The sequence below is a fragment of the Accipiter gentilis genome, chromosome 3 (genome assembly GCF_929443795.1).
Source record: "Accipiter gentilis chromosome 3, bAccGen1.1, whole genome shotgun sequence".
In the NCBI taxonomy this organism is placed as follows: domain Eukaryota; kingdom Metazoa; phylum Chordata; class Aves; order Accipitriformes; family Accipitridae; genus Astur; species Astur gentilis.
In genome coordinates, this window is record NC_064882.1 from 30,030,469 (window position 1) to 30,055,471 (window position 25,003).

The 25,003-nt window shown below is 37.6% G+C and overlaps 1 protein-coding gene across 10 annotated transcripts in view; it reads left to right on the forward strand.

Moving 5' to 3' along the window:
- The window catches only part of KCNIP4 (potassium voltage-gated channel interacting protein 4), a 460,551-nt gene that overhangs the window by 330,798 nt on the left and 104,750 nt on the right, over positions 1-25,003 (forward strand). The window contains exon 1 of one of the 10 annotated variants that reach the window (XM_049795545.1): positions 12,022-12,304. The exons of the other annotated variants lie outside the window; for them this stretch is intronic. Within the exon in view, the coding sequence (XP_049651502.1) occupies positions 12,193-12,304 (112 nt within the window). The 5' untranslated portion in view covers positions 12,022-12,192. Of the gene's footprint in view, positions 1-12,021; positions 12,305-25,003 lie in introns of those variants that run through there. 10 annotated transcript variants of the gene reach the window in all.

Below are 25,003 nucleotides of genomic sequence, written 5' to 3' on the forward strand. Positions count from 1 at the left end.
TTTCTAGCTTCCCTAACTGGTTTGTCTCCTAACTGTTTGTCTGTTTGTTATGATACTGTGATCCAGTCAGTTTATTCTACAACGCTTTAAAAAGTACGTCAGCATAGGTGGATGCATTTTTTTATACATGCTCTTCCTGAGTCTCTAAAAGTAGGCTTTAGATGTCATATATATATTTACTTACTGTCAGTCTACATCTTTAATAAGTACTTCCACTGGTGAAATAAAGTATTGCTTATAAATATCCTAGAGGGGTTTGGTTGAAGTACAGTAGTAGAGAAAGAAATGTAAAGGGTCTACACAGGTTATCCAATTCATCACTGTCTAACAGGAGTAAAACTTTATGATTCATTAATGGTTTGGGTTTTTTCTATGTCCTGAGTCTAATGGACTTAGCAGTCTGTTAACATATGTTACTTTTTGTTGTTTTTCTTATGCAAAACCAAAATCTACACAATCTTTCCCTCTTTCATCATCCTAACAATGATGTTTTCAAACTTTGAACTTCTGAATTCTAATAGTAGATTACAGTGTTATGATTTAAGGGTATTAGTAATTTTGCCCTAGGGCAAAATGCTGGTTTTAACAAAGTCTTAAAAATATGAAAATCCTGTATCTTCTAAGAGGAATCACCAACTTTACCAGTGAAATATATAGGATAGGGATTCATATATGTTGATATATGTTGGTATATGCAGTGTCTTGAGTTTTCTGAATTGTATTTCATGCTATATTTATGTATAGGAGCAGTATCTGTTTAAAGACTGACTTTTCTACATGTTAAAATTCAAACACTTGCACAGAAACATTATTTGAGTTGTACAGGGTGAGAAAAGGATAAACAACAAAGAATCTCCAAGTTTGAACCAAGAAATTCCTTAAAGTGTCCTTTAAAAAAACCCAAACAAAACACACAAACTTGAAAAGCTTTTCTTAGTATTAATCGTTCTCACTGCTGGTTTTATGTCCTTTTGTACATCAGGTCATGATTCTGGCTGAAAAATGATTTCCAATATTTATTCAACTGCTGAGCAGTAGATAGCTCAGGACACAAAATGAAAATAACGATAAGGTGAAAGCTAAACTCTCACTCAAAGTGTGAGTCACTTTTGAACTCAAAAGAGTATACTGTACCAAATCACTAGGGTCACTGGCCAAAATTGCTTCATAGAGCAATGTGCAGCTGTGCCTGGGACCATGTGTCTAGTTTCAATCTCTTTAGTCTTTGCAAACCAGCTCTTGATGTATCTCAAAATGCTGCAGATACCCCTAAAACATGAGACAATTGTCCCCTGTAGTGTGTGGCGGTACCTGCTTTTTCTTCTTTTGCTTCAGGAAAGCTGCATTGCACACGTCATTGAACCAATCATTAAGAGCGTTGATAGGGCGGTAGCTGGTGTCTGGCATCTGGATCTGGTACTCCGAGGGTGTCCACCACCTTTTTCCTCTTCCCACAGTGGGCTAAAATTGCCCCTCCTGTCAAATACAGTCTGAGAACTACTCACCCTTACTGCTTGTCAGCACAGGGCATACTCTGCAAAATACTGATTTAACCACCAGAAAGCTTGGAAATGCGTGAGCTGAACACTGCTCCTCCACGCCTAGAGTATATTGATTTTGTTTTCACTGGAGATTGACAGTTGCAGAGAGGGTGAGATTGTTCAGACTATTCCTTCACTTCTGTGTCTAGTTTTTTGAAACTTGCCTTTTGCTGATATGTGTTTCTGAAAAGTTATAAAACCACCTTAGTTTTATGTCAACCCATCCTTTTATTCCTAACCTCCTTCAGAGACATCCTGTGTAAGTAGTACCCTGGAAAAAAGACCCAATATATTGAATTATTTGGGGTTTTTAGAAATTAAATTTTTAAGGAAAATCTTGATAAATATATGTTTTTTAAACTTAGTGATCCACAGAGAATGTCTTTCCAAATAATCTAGTATGTACTGGGGTTTGGGATGGGGAGAAATTATTGTATTTGTTCAAATCATTTAACTATTTTTGCTTTTTTCTCCATCTACACTAAAAAGCTGTATGGTTATTCGTTCATTAATACCACTGAGAAACTTCTTTGGGGATCAGAAATTCCCTCACTCCACTAAATGTGAACCTTAGTTCAACAAATAAGGCAGCAGGTATTGCTTAACCTCTACTGCGGTTGCATTCCCTTTCCCCCCAAACAATTAGAAGTGAAAGAAAACAACCTTCTGGCAGTGAAGGAACAAGACAGACACTGCGTTCTGCTAGCTTGCAACTCAGAAGCAGATATCATATGTGTGTCTTTTGGTATGCTAGACAGTGTAATTTGTTAGGAAGAAAAAAAATCTATTAGTCTTGAATTCACCAAGAGAATTTACCAGCTGGCTGAACACCATGTAATATAAACTTAACTTCTTCCTATAGCCAGGATCCAAATCAGAAAATGTAAGGAATACCTTTCAGAGGTGGTAGCTCTATAAATGTGTCCTGTACAATTACATTAAGAAGTGTAAATCAGGTTTAATCATAAAACATGTTAAAAATACATAGTTGGACTGAACTCTGTTTTTTCTGCTAGTGTACATGAGCATATGAGCTGTATATCTCATTGAAACCCACACAGTAAGGATTGCTGTTGCTGCTTGGCTACTGCTTGTCTTAGCATACGTCTGGTACGACAGCAAGTTTTGACTTTGTCTTGCAATATCTTTGGGCTGGCTATGTCAGTTAAAACCCACCCAGGATTTGTTTCCTTGCTTGCCTGCTCTTTCACCATTAGAGTCTGGCTTTTGTCCTTCTCCTGAGCCTGCACAGGATTGCTGGTCTTGGACTACAACCATGGGTTCAGTACTCTAAAGTGAAATGCGCACTGTATGCAAAGTATCTTGAGGACAAAGGCTCCACTTTTTTTTGTATGTTTTGTTTTTGTCAAATTATTTTTTTTTGTCTGACTTAGCAATCTGTGAAAGCTCACACAGTATCAGACAAGCACCAAAGCAAGTGCAAAAGGACAACGTGCTAGGGACTGAGCAACAAACTGTCAGACCTGTTCAGGCATCCTTGGAACAGCCTAATTATTCTCCAGTGTACCACAAACTCACTTCAGTGAAAGACAGCATGTGTTATTGTCAGTATTAGCAAAGAAAGATCTCTAAGAATAAGTTTAAAAAACCCCACATTACCAAAACGAACATCGGTTGCAGTGAGGGAATGAGCTGAAGTCTTGGCACACTCTTGGGGTACCTCAGCTGAAATACAAGTTCCTGGAAACTAAGGGCATACATTGGCATCTAATGTTGGGGGGAAAGGGGTGCTGAAATTTATTTGCTTTTGAGTAATAAACAAGACAAAATTTTATTAAATATTTGATATTTTTATGAGGAGGATGTTAAGGAAATGCTAAGGCTATAACTGTCTGTCTCATCATACAATCTTGCTCATGACTAATTGAACTCTACCTAAAAACTAGTTACTAAACTTTTTCCATATAACTGTTTTGCCTAATTAGAGTGAGTTCAGAAAAGAGCAGCATGATTGGAAAGCTAGGGAAATTGGTTCTGAGGAGATTAGAGAAATTAATATTCATAGCCTGGTGCATAGATGATTATTGGGGGGAAATGATTCCTGAAGTACTAATGGCAGCAAAAATATTCTGGGTCTTAAAAATGGCTGAAAATGGTTTTAAAATGGCTTAAAACCCCAGCCAGCTCCAAATCATGTTGGTTTAACAGGAGAAAGGCATGCAGGTGTCTCATTTGTGGAATTTGGGTATGGCCATATGTATGTCAAGAAACATGTGAAAATGAAGTTCTCATGACCCACAAACCCGCTGTGCCTCATGGAATATCTGCTTACCTAAGCTTTGAGCATGGATACTATAGAGGCTGTGGTAAACCCTGCAAAGCTACTAAATAAGAAAAGATTTGATCTCTGCAGTAGCATAACACAATCAAAAGTGGTATCTAAAGTTTTGCTGAAGTTTCAAGATAGTGTGCTTCTGTATTTTGTTCCTTCCCTCATTTCAGCATCTACAAGAGCCTCATGATGCTGCAGTTAGTTGGACGTTATAATGCTTCCTCAGGGAAGAGCTGTAACCTTGCTTTTACTTACTTAAGTGATAAGGCATTGTAAGCTCATTGCTCCCTTCAGAGTTGGGTTTTACACTGCTGCTGCTTTCCAGAGTGCTAGAACAGCAAAATTGCTAGAGCAGAAAATATTTCATTGTGTTGCATGGATCCTTAAATATCACTGTAGGTTCCTACATTGGGATAGGGCTGTAAGCCAAGAAGAAAACTGCATTAGGAGCTGAGAAACATCAAGTTATGCTATTTTTTCCAATCCCTTCCCCATAATTTTTTTTCCTCTCTCTTTTGTGGAAGAATGGGAGTCTAGCTCACAAAACCTTTAAATTTCCTGAACTATCAGTACTCTAACTTATAATTTTGATGGGGGAATTAGAAAGCTTTAGAAGCCTCTTACATTCCCAATAGAATGAAAGCTCTGAACGAGGGGGGGGGGGCGGAGAAGAGAAAAAAAGCTCCTTTTCCTTTCAGTGTAGGGATTATATGCATTTATATCCCTGTATCCTTGTTAATTTTCTTTCATTGCTACTCCTACCTACTCCTTTGTTGCTACTCTCAGCAGTAAACCCATTCACCCTGAGTGAATTTCAGGCCCTATACAGAAAAAAAGGAAAAAAAAAAAGTTTTCAGTGTCCAGAAGCAAGAAGAGATCTGGCCCTAAATCTTTATTTTCAAGTGTACTTGGAATTGGATTTAGCCCCAAAATTATTACCCATAAAAAATTAATCAAGTTGTATAATACAGAAAACCTAGATCACCTGAAAAATGTTGTGTTCAGGAGAGGAAGTTCTAAAATATTATTGGAAGGAATGTAAATCCTAGAATCACAGAATGGTTGAGGTTGGCAGGGACCTCTGGAGGTCATCTGGTCTCACAACCCCACTCAAGCCAGGCCACCTAGAGCAGGTTGCCCAGGACCATGTCCAGGCAGCTTTTGGATATCTCCAAGGATGGAGACTCCACAGCCGCCCTGGGCAACCTGTGCCAGTGTTTGGTCTCCCTCACAGTAAAGAAGTGCTTCCTGCTGTTCAGCGGGAACCTTCTGTGTTCCAGTTTGTGCCCACTGCCTCTGGTCCTGTCACTGGGCACCACTGATAAGAGCCTGGCTCCATCTTCTTTGCAACTCCCCTTCAGGTATTGATATATAGTGATGAAATCCCCCTGAGCCTTGTCTTCTCCATGCTGAATAGTCCCAGCTCTCTCAGCCTTTCCTCAGAGGAGAGGTGCTTCAGTCCCTTAGACATCTTTGGGGCCCTTCGCTGGACTCTGTGCAGTATGCCCATGTCTCCTTTGTACTGGGAACTGGGCACAGTAATCCAGGTGTGGCCTCATCTGATGAAGCATCTTTTTTGTCAGTGATAAAAAAATAAACAATTACATGCTTCAGAAGCTGTTAATAAATCAAACAATAATATATAAGCAGATGCTTTGGACTAATTCTGAATATTGCATAATTCTGAATGGTAACCATATGTTGCAGATCTGTAGTCAAATCTGTGAATATGTTATATATAGTTGAAGTCTTGTTATATACACCTAAGGGACAAGATCATGATTACAGGGGTTTTTTGGTTATGTTTCTTCAATGTGCTTCAGCCATGTAATATAGGTTAATTTATTGTAGCTCATCTTTATAGGACAGATAAACTCATCTTTTAACGAGTACATCAAACATAGAAATATGTCAGCCACTTCAGAGTGATTTATAGTATGTTCCTGTTGCTATGGAAAAAGACAGTGCTTCACCTTTCTAAGCGGCAAGGAGAGAAATACTGTACATGGGTTATTTTATATCAGAGAAAGACAGGTGCACCACAAGAAAAGAGCTGTATGGTAGTGATGTTCTTATGATCATATTTAATAATACATTTTTTTCTTTAGTTTACTTGCTAACCATTCATTGAACCATAGGGAGCCAGACACACCAGTTTTTGAAACAGAGGTGTTGCACAGGATAGGTTGAGGATTTTAAATTGATGGTTGGTTTGGAGTTGGGATGGTGAATATTCTTGTTGTTTACTAGAATGTTATCTTTTATTACTAGCATACACAGTTTTGTTTTCTCATTCATCACAGCAGAAAACACCCGTCCCTTTCTCTAGGAACTCATCTGAGGTCATCTAACTGCACAGTCCATAAAAAAAATAGATTCCTAGATATATGGGCAAGCGTAAGGGGCTATATTCATAACTTGGCTAACAGAAAATGACTGAATACGGAACTGTGAATGCTGTTACTCTGTCCCATTGTTTCCACCATCTTGATCTGTAGGCCTCCCAGTAGTTCCTTGTTTGCATAAATAAAATGGTTGGTAAGGGTTTCCTCTTGCTTCAATGTATAATTAAAAAATAGTAGTGAAAGAAGAAAATTGGCAGGTCAGACACTGCTATTGCTGTGTTCTTTCCAAATGTGAAAAAACTGAAGAAGATGAAGGTCGTGCAGGAAAAAAAAAAAAGTTTTATAAGCAGGAAAACATGTCTCATGTAATGTTAGTCAGAGGAAGGTAGGTCAAAGATTTACTCAGACGATACTTCAAAAGAAGGGGTGGGAATTAAAGATGTACAGGTGAGGCATGCCTTGGGCTTGAGCTTTCTGAAAAATACTCTTTGCACTTTCATTCAAGAAGTTCAATGGCCAGAGAAACAACAGTCGTTTAATTTTAGAACCAATCTACAGCAAGCTTTTGGGGGCAAGTTTACTTTTACTGATGATTCTCTGTTGTTTCAGTTAACCCAGTCTGAGCTTTATGATAACACAGCTGTATTAGAGCTAATAAAGTAGTTGGGTTTGATTGGCCCCAGCAGTTCCATTATACTGCACTTCTCCTGTGTAGACATACGTTTATGCTTACAGGCTTGGTAGTGGCAATTCCTGCTGCTGCAAGATCAAGTATGATTTAATACAAAAAGAAAAACAAGTCTGTAGGCTGAAGACATAGTCACATAATTTAGAGATAATCGCATTTGTCAAATAAGCCAGTGGGCCTTGCAGTAAAACAAACCAGAATTTGATTACTTACTATTACTAAATGTAACATAACCTTGTTTAGGAAAGAGATAGCCTCTCTGTAATGCTTTGCTAGAGCTAAATAAATTGAAATGCTACTGTTACTCCCATGGCCATGCCATTTAATTTACAATCCACTTCCATACTAGCTATTTTAAGCATAATTGTATAGCATGCTATATTAATTAATTGTATAACATGCTATATCAGTTGATTTTATAGAAAAATGAAACTACCTGCAGCTGCTATGTCATGGGGGGTGGTAATGGTTGTCTTCTGGGATTCTTTTCAACTCTTATTTTCAGAACAGTGATGGCAGCAGTCTTTGATTTAGTTCAAAGCAAGAACAAAAGCATCTTAGGAGCACGTGAGAGTCAGAAGGTGAAATGAAGAGGAAAAAAAAGTAATAAAATCCCATACCATAGCCTAGAACCAGAGTACTAAAATGAGGAAACCAACTTTATACAGCTATAGCTACAATATTATTTTAGTGTAATTTACTTCTAAGTATGAGACCAAACCTTCAGAAGCTTGGATATCACATTTTCTCCCTTGATTACAAACCAGTGAATCTTATCTTGCCTGTACAGGTGTTGAATTTTTTTTTCTCAGCCTATATTCACTTACAGTCATTAAAGATCTAGGGCACTTAGTGTAAATATTAAAGATGATATATGAAGCCTGACAAATTTAATCTTGGGTAATTACACTCTACCTAGCTCTTCTAACTCGCAAGATTTTCCCTGCAATTTCGGTTGGATAAAAAATCTGCTAGTGCAATATTGTGCTCTTTAGTAGCTGCAGCACTGACGAGATGAACAAAATGATTCCATAGATTATTCTCATTTTTCTAAGCATTTTATGAAAATTACATGATGTTCTGTGGCTAGCTGTAGCAACCTACACAGAAGATGTTGCATTCAGAAAATAAGAATTCTTCTACCCTGAGAATAATTCTGGAAAGGATGTGTGAAAATTAATTGCTTCTCCTGGTTCTCTAAATGCTTTCTAGTAGACATAGTTTTCTTCTGCAGAACTAAGATAGAAACTTTTCTGTGTAGAAAACTGTAGATTATTGCCTGTGAATAGATTTCTTACTGGCTAACTAATAGGAGGATTAAGTTCATTATCCGTCAGGTAACTTTTCTAATAAGCTTGGATCTGGCATGGACAAGAAGCTGAAGCTTGGTAGTTCATCTGACATGTACATAGGTGCCCTTTCTGTGTGTGTTTGACAATGTCTTTCTCTTCTGGCTGACTGGCATTTCCCTCTGGAAAAAGAGAGTACAGAAAGAAGGGCAGCTAATTAATACTTCCAAATTTTGTTTCTATTTCTAACTCATCAGCATTTTCCCTTTTCAGCTACATTGGGGGAAAAAATCAAATAGAGTCTAATGAACGATTACTGCTAGCCAATTAAGACTCCCCCCACCCCACCCCCCCAAATTAGTTACAACACTGGGCAGATCTCATCACTTAGGAAAGCAGTATAATTTGAGTCAATGAATAATAATACATCCTTGCCTTGAAAACTGTTCAGTTTTCATCAGCCCCATTCCACATTAGCCAACAGCATATCCAGAATTTCTGCACGGAAGAGAAATTAAAATCATTATAAATATGAAGAGATTTCTCTTTGAGAAAAACCTGAAAAGACCGATACTGTTTACAAGCAGATGGTAAAAACAAAATATAGTGGAAAGACATAAAACATTTCAATGTATTTGGGATCACGTAGGCATTCATGTTTCTGTACTCTCATGTACAAAAGTCAGAAGAAATTGAAAAGGGGAAGAGTTTATAAATTACAGTGAAAACTTCTTGTAAGCATTAAAATAAAAATGAAATAAGTAAAATAAAAATTCTTTATGAAAACAAAGGAATTAAAAGAAAGGTACACACTTCATTTTATTGTGCTAATTACAGTGACAGGTTATAGGTAAAAACTAAGATTTTACTGGAATTAAACTAGTTTACCAATGTATATAAAAGAAGTATGATAATACCAGATAATTTTGAAAGAACTGTATAATCATATAAAATTATAGGGAAATTTTTATATCCTAATACACTAATCACAGAATTATTATTTAGCTATTTTTAGGATTTCAGAACTCTTTATTCCTTAATTGTTCAATTTGTAGCATCCTAAATGTTACTCTCAAGTATTTGCTACTTCTTGTGATGTGTTAAATTAGATGGAATATTGTTTGGTTTGAAATGGCAGATCTTATCTGCTTTTAGTCAACTTTGAAATTATTAGAATTCAATTTCCTGTATCTAAACTTTATAAATAATATTTCTGAGTGGATTTTTTTCTTCTTCCAAAAACTAGGGGAAAATTGCAGGTACTCTACAAGCATACAGCAATCAGACCTAAAATTTGCTTTATACGTAATACACTGTCATATTTAAGGTGTCTTTTTTTAGTATTAATTGCATTCCATACATAAATCATGCTATTTACAATGGTTAGAGTAGCCAGTAATTACTTGGGATTGTTTGTGGAAAAAATTAAGGACTCCAGAGTGGGTTTGTTCTTATAGAGTCCTCTAATTTTGGCAGAGCTGCTCTGTCCAGTTCAGAACTCACTTAGGATCTGCACTTCTAGAGATAAGATGTATCTACTACAGCACTTCAACACAGGTTTCTGTGGTCTGTTTACGTAGGAGAGAAAAACTTGTACTTCTTTTTATGCTTGCACAGCTAATCACCGGGGGAAGGAATTAGCAGGAAGAAGTCCATGGCTGTGAACTCCTCCACTCCATCCTTTGAGGAACGCCATGCCTTGCCTTGCATCCCCACCCGCTGCAGCCTTGTGCTGCACTAGGTACTCCCCTTACTTTGCGGAGGGGCGATTCAGCCTAATGCTGGGTTTTGGTGTGCATGCTTATTGCTAATTCAGGAGTGCTCTGTATTGGAGTTTAGTACTAACGTGGTTATGCTCTCCCATAATTAACAGTTCAGCAAACCCACAGCATTCTAGAGCCTGTTTCCAGCAAACAGCGAAGGTTCTGCTTCAAATCTTTGTGGAGAGGAATTTATGGCCAGTGAAAAATGCATAGTTTAGATGGGATACCTTCCTAACAATGCTGCCACTTTTTTTTCCCCATGCAACCTACTGAAGAATCACAAGAAAGTTTATGCAAACTTAAATACGTTACTAAATCACCTCCAGAATGCATTGCAATGTCAAAAATGAAAGCAGGAATTAGGGAAAGACAACGAGCCAGAGCGATGCTTGTATCTTACAAGCTGTTGGCCCCTTGTTTCAGTGCTTCATGTAAAGGATGGTGTTTTCTTTCGTAAGGTTTGATTTGGTTTGATCTATTTTCATTGTACTTTCCTCTTAAACACCATTTTAGCTCTACAGGTTAATAGGGAAAGGAACTGATGTTCAGAGTGAGAGCATATATAAATAATACAGAACTCATGACATTCTAGTATTAAATACCCAGAAGAGCAAAAATCAAAGAATATTGTTGCTTATCTCTTGCCTGGATATAGTGAAAATTAACTGAAGTATACCTGTGATTTTTTTCGAATGAACAAAACCACACAGATTCTAGAGTCCTGCCTATATGGAAAACTCTGTGACTCCGATTAGTTATTTTAATTCAATACAGGCAGCCTTCAAAGAAGAACAAAAAAAGCTGATAGTAAGATGGGGGATTACTTTTTCCTTTCTCTACCTGGCAATCCATAAACAATAGATTGTTAATGTTACAATTTGATATTATGCTGATTTAAAATTATAATGGCTTTCTGAACAAAACTAAAAGTTTCTGAGCTTCTCAAAAGTTAGTCAAAGTTGTTTCTAATGGAAAGAGTTAAGCTACCCAAGACGAGTGGTTGATACTGGACATTATTTATGAGATTGTTTTTAGTGTTAGATCATATGTGTTTCTTTAATAATAAGGGTGTCTAAAATTATTTATCTGATACCTCACTTTGTTCTAGTGCCTTTTAGACCAGTGGACAGGATTTAGTTAAATTATTAGGATGGGCACAAGAATAAGCATTTAGGCCTAACCTTATAATATTTATGCATGTGCTGCATAAGTGTTGTTCAGAGCCTATTCTTCACACTGAGTATCCTCTTGGTAATCACATTAATAAACACAGGCCAATTAGTTTATACAGACTATCCAATAAATCAGCTGGGATCATAAGCTTTTTTTTTTTTTTTTTTTTTTTTCCCCCTGATGCATTGCCTGGGCAAGATCTTCCCAGGAGCCGTGGAAAATGCCTAATTCCCATTCATATATATCAGAGTTTGGGGTTCAGCACTTCTAGCTTCACATCCTTACACAGAAAAGCACTGTTTTGTTTCTCAGTCAATAAATAATACATCCTTCCTGGCTACGGAATGGGGGTTTGGGCAGTGCATGTCTCCTTGACAGCCCTATAATTTGCTAGCTGGAGGCACCGATCATGCTGATGTGCATTTCTTTAATTTCCATTCTCATTTCCACTGAAGATTCTAATTAGATTCTGGCGATGCTTAAGAAGAGGAAGGGACAGTGTTTCTCTGAACATGATTCTTTCTAATGCAGAGGGCAGTAGTTTTCTGACGTGCAGCATTTAGCACACGTGAAAACAGATGTCTGGCTGTAGCGAACTGTCTTTTATCAAACTTAACAAAAATTGCGCTAAGAGAAGCTGGGGAAGGGCTGCGAAGCTGGGGGAGATTCGCAAAGCCTGGGTCTGGCAGGGCTGGAGCGCGGAGTGCCGGCAGCAGCGTGCTCCCTCGTGCAAGTTTCCAGGGAGCGTTTCTTCTTGGCACTGACACAGCCAAGTCTCCGGCTCCGAGGCAGATGTTCCTCCAGCAGCTCTGAAGTAAGGCTGCCCACCGGATACAATGTCATACCCAGGGGTTCGTGGTCCACCTCAGCCTTCGAAGAGGACTCGGTACTGATGAAATCGAATGCTTAAAGAAGCATAAGATGCGGGGCTTTGTCTGATATTTTGTCTCAGCCAGAGTGGCTGGTGAATCGCCACAGCTCCGTACAGCGCTGCTTTACACCGCTGCAACTTTCTTCAAAGCAAACTCTTGGTAAAATCCTCTAATTTCCCTCTGATTGCGAACTGGTGTGAAGACTGGAATGATTTGCCTGTTGGAAGAATGTTGACTCTCGAGTGGGAGTCGGAGGGACTGCAGACAGTGGGTATTGTTGTGATTATATTTGCATCTCTGAAGCTGCTTCATTTGCTGGGACTGATTGATTTTTCAGAAGGTAAAGTGGTCACTTGCACTTTGTGCTGTTTGTAGGTGTGGTGTCTGGTCTGCTAAAATAGACTTAGAGAGCATCAGGTATAAAAGCTGTGAAACGAAAAGGCTTGAAAAGTGAAAATAACGTTCGACTAAAAATCCCAGTTTGCTTCTGCTGGTTTTAGTTTGTCGTTGAAAACAGAAGTAGATGCTAGCATAAGATTTGTATTTTACAATGAATTGCCAAGTGTCTGTGAGTGGATGTTTATTAGAAAGATTGAAAACTGTGAACATAACACCTGTCACTTGCCTTTGAAAGCTGTTCACTGCTACAAAACTTGAGAGATTAAGTGGATCTTAGTTCAGTTCATGTTCATAACACACTTTGCTCTTCTAAAATATGATGCATTTAGAGTTTTGTTCTGTATTAGTATTTGCGTGTTAAAAATCCATTTCATACATAAATGCAAAACACTGTTAATACAGGTATAAGCTTTAGGATCGAGTCTGCTTGACACCTTTCAAAAACATTAAATGTGGGTATTTTAAATATATATAATGAATATATGTTTTAAAATTCCTGTTTGCTTGCTCAGATTCCTGTCTGCTCTCTACTATATGGGTCATATAATTTCATCTACTCTGAGAGGGCTTCACATCAATTTTAATAGGATTTTTATTTCTGTACAAAGTGAGGTTTTTTCCACGTTTTATAGAAATAGGCTATTTCAGTTATTAACCAGATCTTTTGCTGTCAACTTTTCAACTTTTTGACAAAATGTCTTCTGTGGACTGCTGTAGTAAACAAAAGCTATTCACTCATTGAAGCCCTTGCTCAAAAAATACTGCTTTTGTCAGTATGTTTGTACATGTGAGCCCAAACCAATCCTTTTTGCTCTCTAACTGCTTTCAGTCAGAATCACACAGCCAAGGAGAGCACTCCAGTTTTCTGAAACATTAACTTCTCGTCATGGAATAGAATCTTTGATGGAGGCAGATTCACATCATAACCTCATAAAATTGTTCAGCTGATAAAATGTGAAATCTTTAACACAGCACTTCTATAGTTACTGAACTATCGAAATACATCATCCTTAAAACCGTATGTGGTGAGAATGTATAATATGTGCCGTGTTACTATATAATGCATTGGTTATGGAATTGTAAAATTACTTTTTGAATTCTAACCGAATGAGTAATTTTTCTTTCATAACAGTGCTCACTTTTTGTTTTTTTTTATGCTCTGGAGGTGTAGCATTTTTAACATCTAAAAAATTCTCTTACTAGATAGGTATGTGTTAGTTTCAACTTTATAACACATGGTAACAGATAGAAAAAAAGATTTAAATGCAGTATTGGTGTTTTAACAAAGGTACAGTTACATCCCTTTCTTGATTTCTCACAGTATGATACTGCCATTACATCTGTGCGAAAATGTTTCATATAATTTCAACTATATTAAATCACCTCTTAAAAAAAAATCCCCCTGGTAGAAATTATACTGATTTTAATATAAATAATAAGTTCAAGACGATATTTCAGTTGAAGTGTAACATTTTGTTTCAATGCACCTGTTAGTGCCATGGCATTTCCTCACATGATAATGTAATAATTCACTCAAAAGTACCTAGCAACATAAAACTGATCTCTAAATGTAAGAAGATTAAACATTATAAAATATAGTGGCTATGTTTATAACATCCGCAGTGTGAATACCTCCAGCGACTTGGGGGATTTCCAGTTCCCCTAAGGCTGATTTGTGCTATTTAACTCTTCCATGTTTGGGTACTGCCATTACTATTAAACAAGAATTCTGCCCCAGAAGATTAAGGAATATTTTATAGGGTATTCAGAACTAATGGGGTTTTGTTCTCCTACTGAATGCAAGGACAGGTTTTCTGTTGTTGTACAAGGAGGACCATATTTGAATGGCCAGTGTTGATCCTGAAACCAAAATGAGTAATCAACCCTCCCCATCTACCCCATGGAGGCAGGGCATGAGCCATATGCTGAAACAAATCCGTTCCCATAATTAGGCTTTCTGATGCCGTAACATGCTTGTCTCAATATCCCCAATATATTGACTTATTATTTTGGAAATATCACTGAAAGATAAGGCAGCATGCTTGTCCCGATGTTTGCCATTACAGGACAGAGAAGACAGCTAAATGACAAATCCTCAGTTGCAAACTTGTTACAACTCCACTGATTTTAGTGAGGTTGTGGCAATGCGCTATGGCAGTTTCTGTCAGCAGAGTGACTTGTCTAAGCCCAAACCAAGAGTCAGCAGCAGATAATGGGGGAGCAGAATTAAAGTGATCCACAAAAGCATCATGGACTGAGTAACTGGAGTGTTTCCATCCTCCCAGTTCGCTTTTCCTCTCTTTCCAGAGAAGTGTAGAGGTAGCTTCAGCTTCACTACTGGTTAATCTGTTTGTACTGTGAAAATGCAACGGCTTGTTTATTGTTTATTTTTATAGTTATTTATAATGAGCTATAAAATACTCTATATCTTGTATTCCAGGCACTTTCAGTATTATTTTTAAAAAGAACAAAGATAAAACAACAGTACCCTCACAGAAAAATTTCTTCTTTAACATATCTACTGGACGTGTTCTGCCCAGTACAGCTCTTTCGGCATGCGCAGTGCAAAAATAGACTTTCAGCTGAACAAGCAAAAAGATGAGTCACTGTGCTATGATGGACAACCCCCCTCCTTTACTTTACATAGCAAAGGAGTTGGGGTGAAGAAGAGCTTGACTTGCCCTCACTCCTCCATGGGAAAGTAGGAGAATCCATGCAATCTGCTCAGTTTTATTACTGTGTTCAACATTTGGCAGGACAGACAACGTGATTTGATCCTGTGTCCCAGACTAGGGGCTATGTTCTTCTACTTCATCCATCCTCCATTTTTCAATAAGCAGGAAAGAGGGACCAGAATAAGGAGAAAGCTGGCTCCACTGGAGCCAGCGAGCTATTTCAGTTATAGGGACAGAATTGAATCAATACCACTTTTACTAGAAGAGAATGAAAGTCTCCTTTCCCTCTCTTCCATTACTTTTAAAGTGGTTTGAAGCTGATCAATATCTTCCCTCCAGCTTCCTTGCCTGAAACTTTTGCTGCTGGGCAGCTTCTCTCCAAAGCTTTTCTTTTGTTACTCAGCTGGAAGGGGAGGACAGGAGGGTGATCAGAACTGAAGCAAAGGATCAGAGCAGCAAAGTAGCAACACCAGGCTTAGAGGGAATTCATCCACCAGAAACTTGGAGGGGAGAGACTGGGGAAATTAAAGATACGCTTTGCATTTATGTCTCCAGAACATCTGTCAAGTGGTAGCTATATGGAGACAGTATGTAAATATGTGTAAGCAATTTTGTAAACATCGGGGGACTTGCATAAACCAAAGTCTTTAAAAGGACAAACTTCGTGCCTCTTCCTTCATCATGCGTTGATTATGTTTTGAAGTATAGCATCTCGTACAGAAGTGTTTTTCTTTTGTTTGTGAATATAATCAACCAGTGTTGCAACCTATTCTAGACCCTCCTAGTCCTCCCCTTTTCCTTCCACTAATTTCTGATAGTTTCTAGAACTTGCTATTATCTTTCAAATGCTTATTCAGATGTAAATTTCATGTCTGATATGTGCATGTCCCACAAACTCAAAATCTTTTGGCTAGTAGGACCCACTGGTCCCTCCATGTCTTTCAACTCTATAGGCCATCAAGGCTATTGTAGGAATATTTGATCCTTAGTTTCTCTTACTGTGATGCAAAGCAAAGAGCAGTTCACTTACAGTTATCAATAAACATATTTAGCTGTAAAGTCAGACTTGAGAGTAAATAGAGTAATTCGTTGCTTTAGCTACATCCTGGTTTCAGCTGGGATAGAGTTAGCTGTCTTCCTAGTAGCTGGTACAGTGCTATGTTTTGAGTTCAGTATGAGAAGAATATTGATAATGCTGATGTTTTCAGTTGTTGCTCAGTAGTGTTTAGACTAAAGTCAAGGATTTTTCAGCTGCTCATGCCCAGCCAGCGAGAAAGCTGGAGGGGCACAAGAAGCTGGGAGGGGACACAGCCAGGGCACCTGACCCAAACTGGCCAACGGGGTATTCCATACCATGGGACGTCACATCTAGGATAGGAACTGGGAAGTGTGTGTGTGTGGGGGGGGGAATCGCTGCTCAGGGACTGGCTGGGTGTCGATCAGCGGGTGGTGAGCAATTGCCCTGCGCATCATTTGTACATTCCAATCCTTTCATTATTGCTGTTGTCATTTTATTAGTGTCATCATTATCATTATTAGTTTCTTATTTTTCTGTTCTATTAAACCATTCTTATCTCAACCCATGGGTTTTGCTTCTTTTTCCCGATTTTCTCCCCCATCCCACTGGGTGGGCGGGAGTGAGTGAGCGGCTGCGTGGTGCTTAGTTGCTGGCTGGGGTTAAACCATGACAAGCTAGAATTTTGAAATTGAGGAAGGGGGGTATTTTCTTTACATAGAGGTAGTTTTCTGTCTCAGGATGTATTTGCTCTGTGCAGGTACACAAAGACCTTTTTTTTTTTTTTTTTTTTTTTTTTCTTTCTAAACTAATTTGGATGGCCAGAAGCCACCTCCAGTCCAGAAGTCATGGTAGTGCATTTGAGTTGATTTGTTCTGTCACACTAACATGCTAAAATGTGGACTTTTTTTTGTAGCTCGGATACTTAAAAGCTCAGAGAGGATAAGGTTAGGTAGGTCTGCAGCCATATGTGTTAACATGTTGTTAGTTACCCTTACGGCTTAGCAAAACCAGCAAGGTTTAAAATACTGCCTCAAGTGTGCAGTATGAGTCTTCCCCTTAGAAAATGAATGGTATGAGGAAAGACAAATGCTGACAAATTCTCTATTGTTTCATACTTTTCTGAGAAAAAGAACCCCCAAAAGCAAGGGAGTTTTCTCCTTGTCTACCTGCGGCTGATGAGAATTACCTGAATTTGGATGTCCTACCCATGCACTGGTGGCTGTGCTACAAGTCCAGCTTCCAGCAGACTCTCCTGTAGTGCTCCCTCTCCTGTATCGCCTCTCTCAGCCAAATGGGATGCAATGTAGCATAACTCCACAATAAACAGAAAGATAAGGAATATACCACACAGCAGTACATGTCCCCTTGCCTCTTCTTGGCAGCTGCTTACAGTACCTGATTAGGATCTGCTATCAGTAAGCTGTTCAGTTTTCACATGGTGAAATGTCCACTTTCTACTTGTCTTTTTTTCTTTTCTGGAGACACTTGTAGGATCAAGGGCAGTACTTTCTTCCAAGTAAGCCAGTATCACCTGCCTCAAAAAATTCAGTTCATGGATGCTATATCCCAGTGCCAATTCATGGCATCAAGGTACATAGTAGTGTTAGGCTTCCTGTGATCATCAGTGAATCTTTCACACCAGAAATGACAACCGATGATTCCTTCAGCATCAAATATATTAGCGGCTGTGCACATAGACTGTGTATTTGCTGGATGTGGCTGGATGAAAGGTGTAAAGGTTCAAACATTATCTTTTCAGAAGCATATTTCTTCCCCTCAGAGGTGAATTGCCATTTTTCTTTGGGTGTTGCCCCAATTCTCTTTGTAAATCTTCACAGACATTCTGGACTCAAGGTCACTGTAGGGAAGTCGGCCTATAGAAGCATCTATAGATTACACAACAGTGAGCAGTTACTTCAGACCAAATGCGAAACTGCATCAAGTTGCTGCTTTAAATCCAATCTCAGATTGATGTAAAAATTGAGGTGTGAATTTCAATATGCTCATTTATAAGCATTTGTTGTCTTGGACATTTATCTTTCTGTATGCTTATGTTGGGTGCAAGACAGGCTGAAACTTGTAACCGTCTGTTACATCTAGCTCAGGGTTGTTGAAGATGTTCTATTTACTCTTCACCTTCCCTCAAAAACTAGGCTCTTTCAGGCTTGGGAGCATGATTTTGTTTGGGAAGCACCATCTTGACTAACTTTCTTATGTAAGAAGACTGTAATCTTAACACAATTTTATTGAAACTGAAGATTTTGGTTTGGTTTGCTTTTTTACTTTAGTGGCTTTCCTACCTGGACCTAATGATAAGATGCACAAATGACATACAAGTGTAAAGTACTGTGCTCGATAAAGAAGAGTAAAAATCATTCTTTCATGTCAAAATCAGGGAAATCCTGCATCAGCCTAAAGACTTGCTTTTACCAAACTATGAATTAAATGGGACAATTTACTTAAAATTTTCAAGAAAGGTCTTATTGATTTATTGAGACCTTTTCATCAACTACTTCCCATGGTCTTCTCCAGATGTTTTTTAACATCCAGAACATCTGAACTGAGGAATAGGTAATTTTAGATCCATACCAGTGTGAATTCAAAGTTTAATCCTGGCTGTGTGGAGAGAGAAATATTTAAGAGATTTGAAAATACTGACAGAAACAGGACAACTTCTGTAAGGACAACTTATGTGCTGTCTTTTCACCTGAGAGTTCACAGAAGGATCAGGCATGAATTTTCTGGACTGCTTAGATAAAACACTTCCTTTTAGTATGCACTCACCCACTGTACTAAAACTTTACTCTCTGGCTCAGGATCACACTGTATATTTGCATCCTAACTTGAGGAGGGTTCCTTTTGGCCACATTCCTCTGCGAGAACCCTTCCCTTTAGTCATTGGATATTCCACTTGGACTTTTGTCTTCCTAGTCTTGATTTTTTTTTTTATTTTTTTTTTTTTTTTCCCCAAGAAAACGTTCTTAGTGATAGTCATTTTAGCCTGAAGGATTGGCTATTTGCAAGCAGGTAGGGTAGCTTCTCCTTCTATTCATCTTTGCAAAGATATAGTTACTTTTGAGCATCATTTGAAATTTAAAGACATGCTGAGTATTCATCTTAAGCAGATCATTCATCTGAAGATATCTAGGTTTTTACCACTTTTGCCTCCATACTGGATCAGATGGCCCTTTCTCAGGATCATTTTATTTTCATTATTCAGGTACATTATAAATACCCGTGTTGAGTACAAACACATTTGGAAAGCAAACAGAGTAAAATATATTTGAATTAGCACTCAGAGAAGAAAAACAGAGTACTAGATTTTATCAGGAAGTACTATGTGTATGAACCGTGACCAACACTCCATCTGACTGTTATGGAATACTAAAATGAATGGATTCTTTATCAACAAAGGGGATCAGAAGGTAAAGGAAAAATCACACAGAGAACAGTCAGTACTCAATCATAACAGCCATTGCTGGCCAAAATTACATATCTTTGGAAAGGGAGGGAGGTATTTTCTCGCAGCATATGGAGACAACCACCCAAAATAAAGGTAGGTAACATATATTTGATACCTGTAGCAAAGCCTGCATCTAACCAGTGTGCATCCCAGGACATGGATACCGGGAGCTTCCTACAGAATATCCTGCTTAGGCATTTTCTTTCTGCACTCTGCCACTGCTTCAGGCTCAGGCTGTTTTTAAAATGTAGTTCCACATAAAATAATTCATTCTAAGATGACAGAGATTTGGTATGACAAAGTGTGCTTCTGAAAAATAACTGCACTTGGTCAGCTGAGTATAGGTGAGGAGAGAAAAGCATTGCCTAATCGTTAATGTACTCTACGGCTGATAATCTGGAAGGCTTTACTGTTAGAATATGATATTTGAAAAGACATAAATAATCATTGCCTAAGTGACATTATAGAACAAGATTAAATATGCATAATGATGGAATAAACCCATCCATAATAGTGCACTGATGTAGAAATAACATAGTCACCTTTGGTCTCTTGGCTTCTTAAATTATTTGTTCCATGGTTGACACAGTTTTTGAGCAGAATTCTTTGACCTTTGATATTAATGAGACATGGGAGATATACAGTGAATTTTGTAGGGATTTATGTATCTTATTACATGCAGACCTATATGGAGCATCAAGACTTACAAAGCAGTTGAATCTGTTCCATGTAATGTGAAAATAATAACATAATTTAAAGACATTATGCTATAATTTCATTGTCTAGTATGCATTTTAACTCCTAATAAAAATTCTAATGTAATTACCTTTGGGAAAAATTGCAAAAGCAGCCATAAAGCTAGTTTTGCAGTCTCATTTGGACACTTAATGCTGTATAACTGCTTCGTGTTACTATAGCAGTATGAAGAAACACAAAATGGACTGTTCCATTTACAGAAATGTAGCACACCCTTCCAAAGTCTGTAGTCCATGAACTTTTAGAAGAAGCCTAACAGTTGATTGAGTGCATGTGTGTGCATTTGTTTGAGAGAGAAATAATCTAAAATTAAGAATTTGTGTACCGAATTTTGAAACAAAGTAACTTTTAATGGTTATGGTATCCCAAGGGGACAATTGTATAATGGAAGGCCTGACATAGGTGCAAGTAGGTCAGTTTTAATGTTTAAGAAAAAAAAAGTTGTCATTACTGATCAATTCATTATTTGTCTGTAAAATATGTTACTGCTGAATAGTCTGTATTTCCATATTAAAATGGCAGGCTATTGTGCAGTTTATTTTATATTTGCTTGTAAGTAGATGGATGGATTCCATATGTGCATTTTACCTCATTTTTGGATATGTACATAGATAAACAGACCTTGAATATTTCTGATAGATATCTGTCCATAGTTCGGGTCCATTTTCAGCCTTCCACCAATCACTTAAGAAAGAATGAGTTAGGTCATATAAATCAAATAATTGTTCAGACAACAGGCCTTTTGAAAGTTAGAAGGAGGGATATTGATCAAAGTTCACTGAATGAGTCAAACCAAGATGAAGTGCAACGGTTCAGTGACTGTTTCATGATAGTCCCAAAGGTGGTTTGTTCCTTGCTGATAAAACTGCTGGGTTTGGAGTGGGAAAGTGAAATTAGAGGAACTAGAGGGAGAGATGGTTGAGTAGCATGGGGAAAAAGGAGTCTAGTTTGCTTAGTGATCCATCACCAAATGAATAAGTAGCAAGGTCAGGAGGTCCTCAAAAATTTTTTAAAATAAAATAGCATAATTAGAAAAGTAAATAGGCTTAGGAGTTTCAGTGAATTAGATTTTTATATGTTGTGTTAATCATGTTATATTCGAGCATGTACTTCTGCATAAGGAGAGTAAATGTAGCATTACACGCTCAAAAAAAGAGTATCATATTTCCCTGTAATCTAATGGGGAAGGTGGAACACCTTACTGAGTTGTGATTCTCCAGATACCCACAGTAACAGATGGACTGGTTTCAGCCTACCTATATCTGAAAAATGCAGCCATAATGTTTAACTTGCGTACTAGCAGTTTGATCTATATCCTTCTTGCACTGTAAATTGTTTAGATTCCTTTGTTTCTCAATAAAAGATGGAGTTCTAGATTCTACACATCATCATGAAATTTGAGCTAAGGCAAACTGGGTGGGTCAGCATTTGTCCTGCAAAGTTATACTTATGAAGCAATAATCTGAATTTCTCCCTCTGAGATGGCAACGGAAGAGTGTTCCGCTTACTGTGAAATACCACTTCTGGTGAAAGATACCACCTTCAACAAGCAGTAGGGCAGTGGTATTGTTTATATGAAATATACAGTGTTAGTTATTTTTTACAAAAATATGTGTGATTATTATCTTTAGACTATCGGCTAACCTGCATTCAGCCTCTCCCTGTATTTCTTCTGTAGTTTGAGTTGTTTATAAGGTGCTTCATTATTTCTCTGTCAATGTCAGATGGGTACCAATTATCAGCAACTACAATTACATAAATAAAAGAATCACAGTTAAATATTAGGAAAGCTGGGTTGGCATTCAGGAACCCTGATTATGATTCCTTTACTTTGTGACCTTAGGAAATCTAGAAAACAGTGAAAATTGTACTAGTTAACTCACTGGCTGTTGTGGGAGTAAGTAGATTAGAAGTTGCATCAGCTGCTAGAGTAGTGAGGCCATTTGAGTATTGCGAGACACACATCGACAGATCTCTCTTAATCTCACTGTCAAAACTAGGAGCCCAAGTTTAAAACTTGATCATGGTGAGCAATAGAGTTATAGATAGCTTCAACCTGTTGAGACTTTTTAAACAAAAAAGGTGCTCTGAATCCAACCAGAAATGTGTTGGCATCAGTCAATACCTAAGACTTTATATTTTACTACGAATAGTACAAACTTTCTGGTTGAGAAAGCAGCTAGTCTTGTCTCAGATTCCAGTAAAAAGCTGTTGTAAAATGAATTACAGTAAGATTTTTACTGTAGCATAGCAAGTCTATTTTGCTGTACTCCTATATACTTTCTTCAGTTAGAAACGCTTCATATTACCTAGTCTTTTTAAGACAAACCTTGCTGTTTCTTCCTTGTTTATTATGAGCAATGTAGTGTATTCGAAGTCATGTATGTATGTATAGAGGCATACACTCCTTTGAGACATATACCACATAGAATATATATACACACATACACAATGAAATATATATGGAAAATAGTTTTAGATTTCAATTTGTGGTGTACTAAGTACAAGTAGATGGATTTACAGTAATGCATAGACTGCAAATTAAAAAAAAAAATTCTTTGCTGATTTGTATTTCCTTTGAAATATTTCAAAATACAGGTCTTATTTCTCAACCTCTTATTCACATGAATAGTCTTTAATACAACATATTTGTAATATGAATACACTTCTAATTTCAGCACAAGATGCTATCTTGTTATTAAAGCGTGGAGATTTTCTACAGGATTCTGTTTTCCCAAACATAAGAAATATAATCCATTTTCATTTACACTTGTGAAATAAATAATAACTCAAAGGAAATTTTTTCTAGTTTAACATTGCAGTTAGACTCTTCCTTGTTATATTTCAATAATGATGCACTGCAAATAAATGTTTCTTTGTTACATTTCAATAATAAGTGATATGATTTACATTGCTGAAAAAAAAATTTGTTTTCAGTTCTTCCTCCCTCTGGGCAATTTTTCAACCTCATTAGTGAAGTCACTAAATAAAGCCCATTCAATTAACTCACATTAATTATTTTGGGATTGGATTCAGCCCCTGATCCTCAGGTATATCAGAAAACTGTAACTTTTCTACTTGCTTTTCTCAGATAACCAGTCTAATGCATTATACTATATACAGATGTTATACTATATAACAGAGTTTATATGTGTCCATCACTTTATTCTCTCTGCAGAATACTGTGCATAAGATAGCACATTCCGAATATAGCCATCAACATGAAAGTATAGACTGTTTTGATAAAAGTAGAGAACTTCAAAGTAATACCAGTAAATGGTTGCTTCACTGTGTACCCTGTATTACCATGAATTTGTGCTTGTAGCTTTTTTCCAAATGGAGGTGAAATTGCTGAAAATAGTGTTATTAAAAGCTTTTATTCAGATCTCTTTTATCTGTGCCAGGTTAAACACACATCTCATGGACAAATGCTTGAATAGAAGCATCTGAAAAGTCATAATTAAGTAAAAACCTTGATAACAAATTCTTGGTTTTATGAATTTTACTAAATTGTGCAATTTTCTATTGTTTGCATAACCAGAGACAGTAGTCACATCCATTCTATTCATTATTATTTTAAAAATAAGAGAGTTTTCTGCCCAAAGGCTTTACAGTTCAAGGACTGTTTCTATTTGTACTGCTTCAGAAGCAGCCAGAGAGAAGGCTGGTGACTCGGTGAGCAGCAATATCGCTTCTAGTTCTCCGCTGCTGCGAAGGAACAAGCAGCAGCAGGTCAATATTTATGGCAGCTCACCTTTTCTTCACTCTGCATGGCATCCTAATCAGGGACATCTGATGGGAGAGAGAGAGAGAGAGAGGAGATTCAATGCAATGCTTACATGAATCGAGAGCAGGACAGAGTGGGTCCCCAACTGTTCTCCAGAGTTGAGGTGGCAAACGACCTAACATTTGCATGCAACAACATGCAAAGGCAAGTGGAGATTTTGTGTGTGCTATATACATAGGTCACAGACAGACCCAGAGACATTGCAACGGAAGCACATTTTGAATGCAGTGCTTAAGGAGGACTTAGAACTATCATGGGTAATTTATTAAGAGAGTTAAAACACCTAAGGAACTGCAAAGAAGGAATCACAGCAGGGTTTATTAAGGACCTGATGATGTTAGCAGTCTTTTAAGCGTAGATAAGATTGAAGGACAATTACAGCAGACTTCACTGGCTCAGGGCAAGCAAGCTGTAGCTCTTGTTCATTTTTGCTCTTCTACTAAATGTCTGTATATGTACCTGTGCACAAGTATATGTAGCCACGCAGACAAAAACCAGAAGGAACTTGGCAGGGGGGAGAAGAACAACACCAAAAAATTTAAACTATTTAGGATTTTCTGTTGTTGCTATTTTCCCAGAGAATTATAGTTAGTCTAATTTACTGTATTGGATGATAAGTGAACATTTGGACAACTGCTTTCAAACAAAGGAGACTATAGTTGGCAACGCGGGAGTATAAATAAAGATGCTCTTGTTTTTAGAAGTGTTAACCTATGAGAATTGTGGCAGATTTCAGAAGAAACTTTTCTGCAAATCAGGCCATCTCAATTCAAATTCCTAGATACTTAGTTTAGACGCCTTCATTTGAAAATGCGGTTTAAGCACTGGTGGTTCTTCGCATGCTATTTACCCTCAGCAGAAAATCTTTTTCTCTTTTGATGGTTTTTAGAACTTCAAAGTTGTATGTATCCTCAGTGAGGTGAATCCAGGCAGGTCTAAAG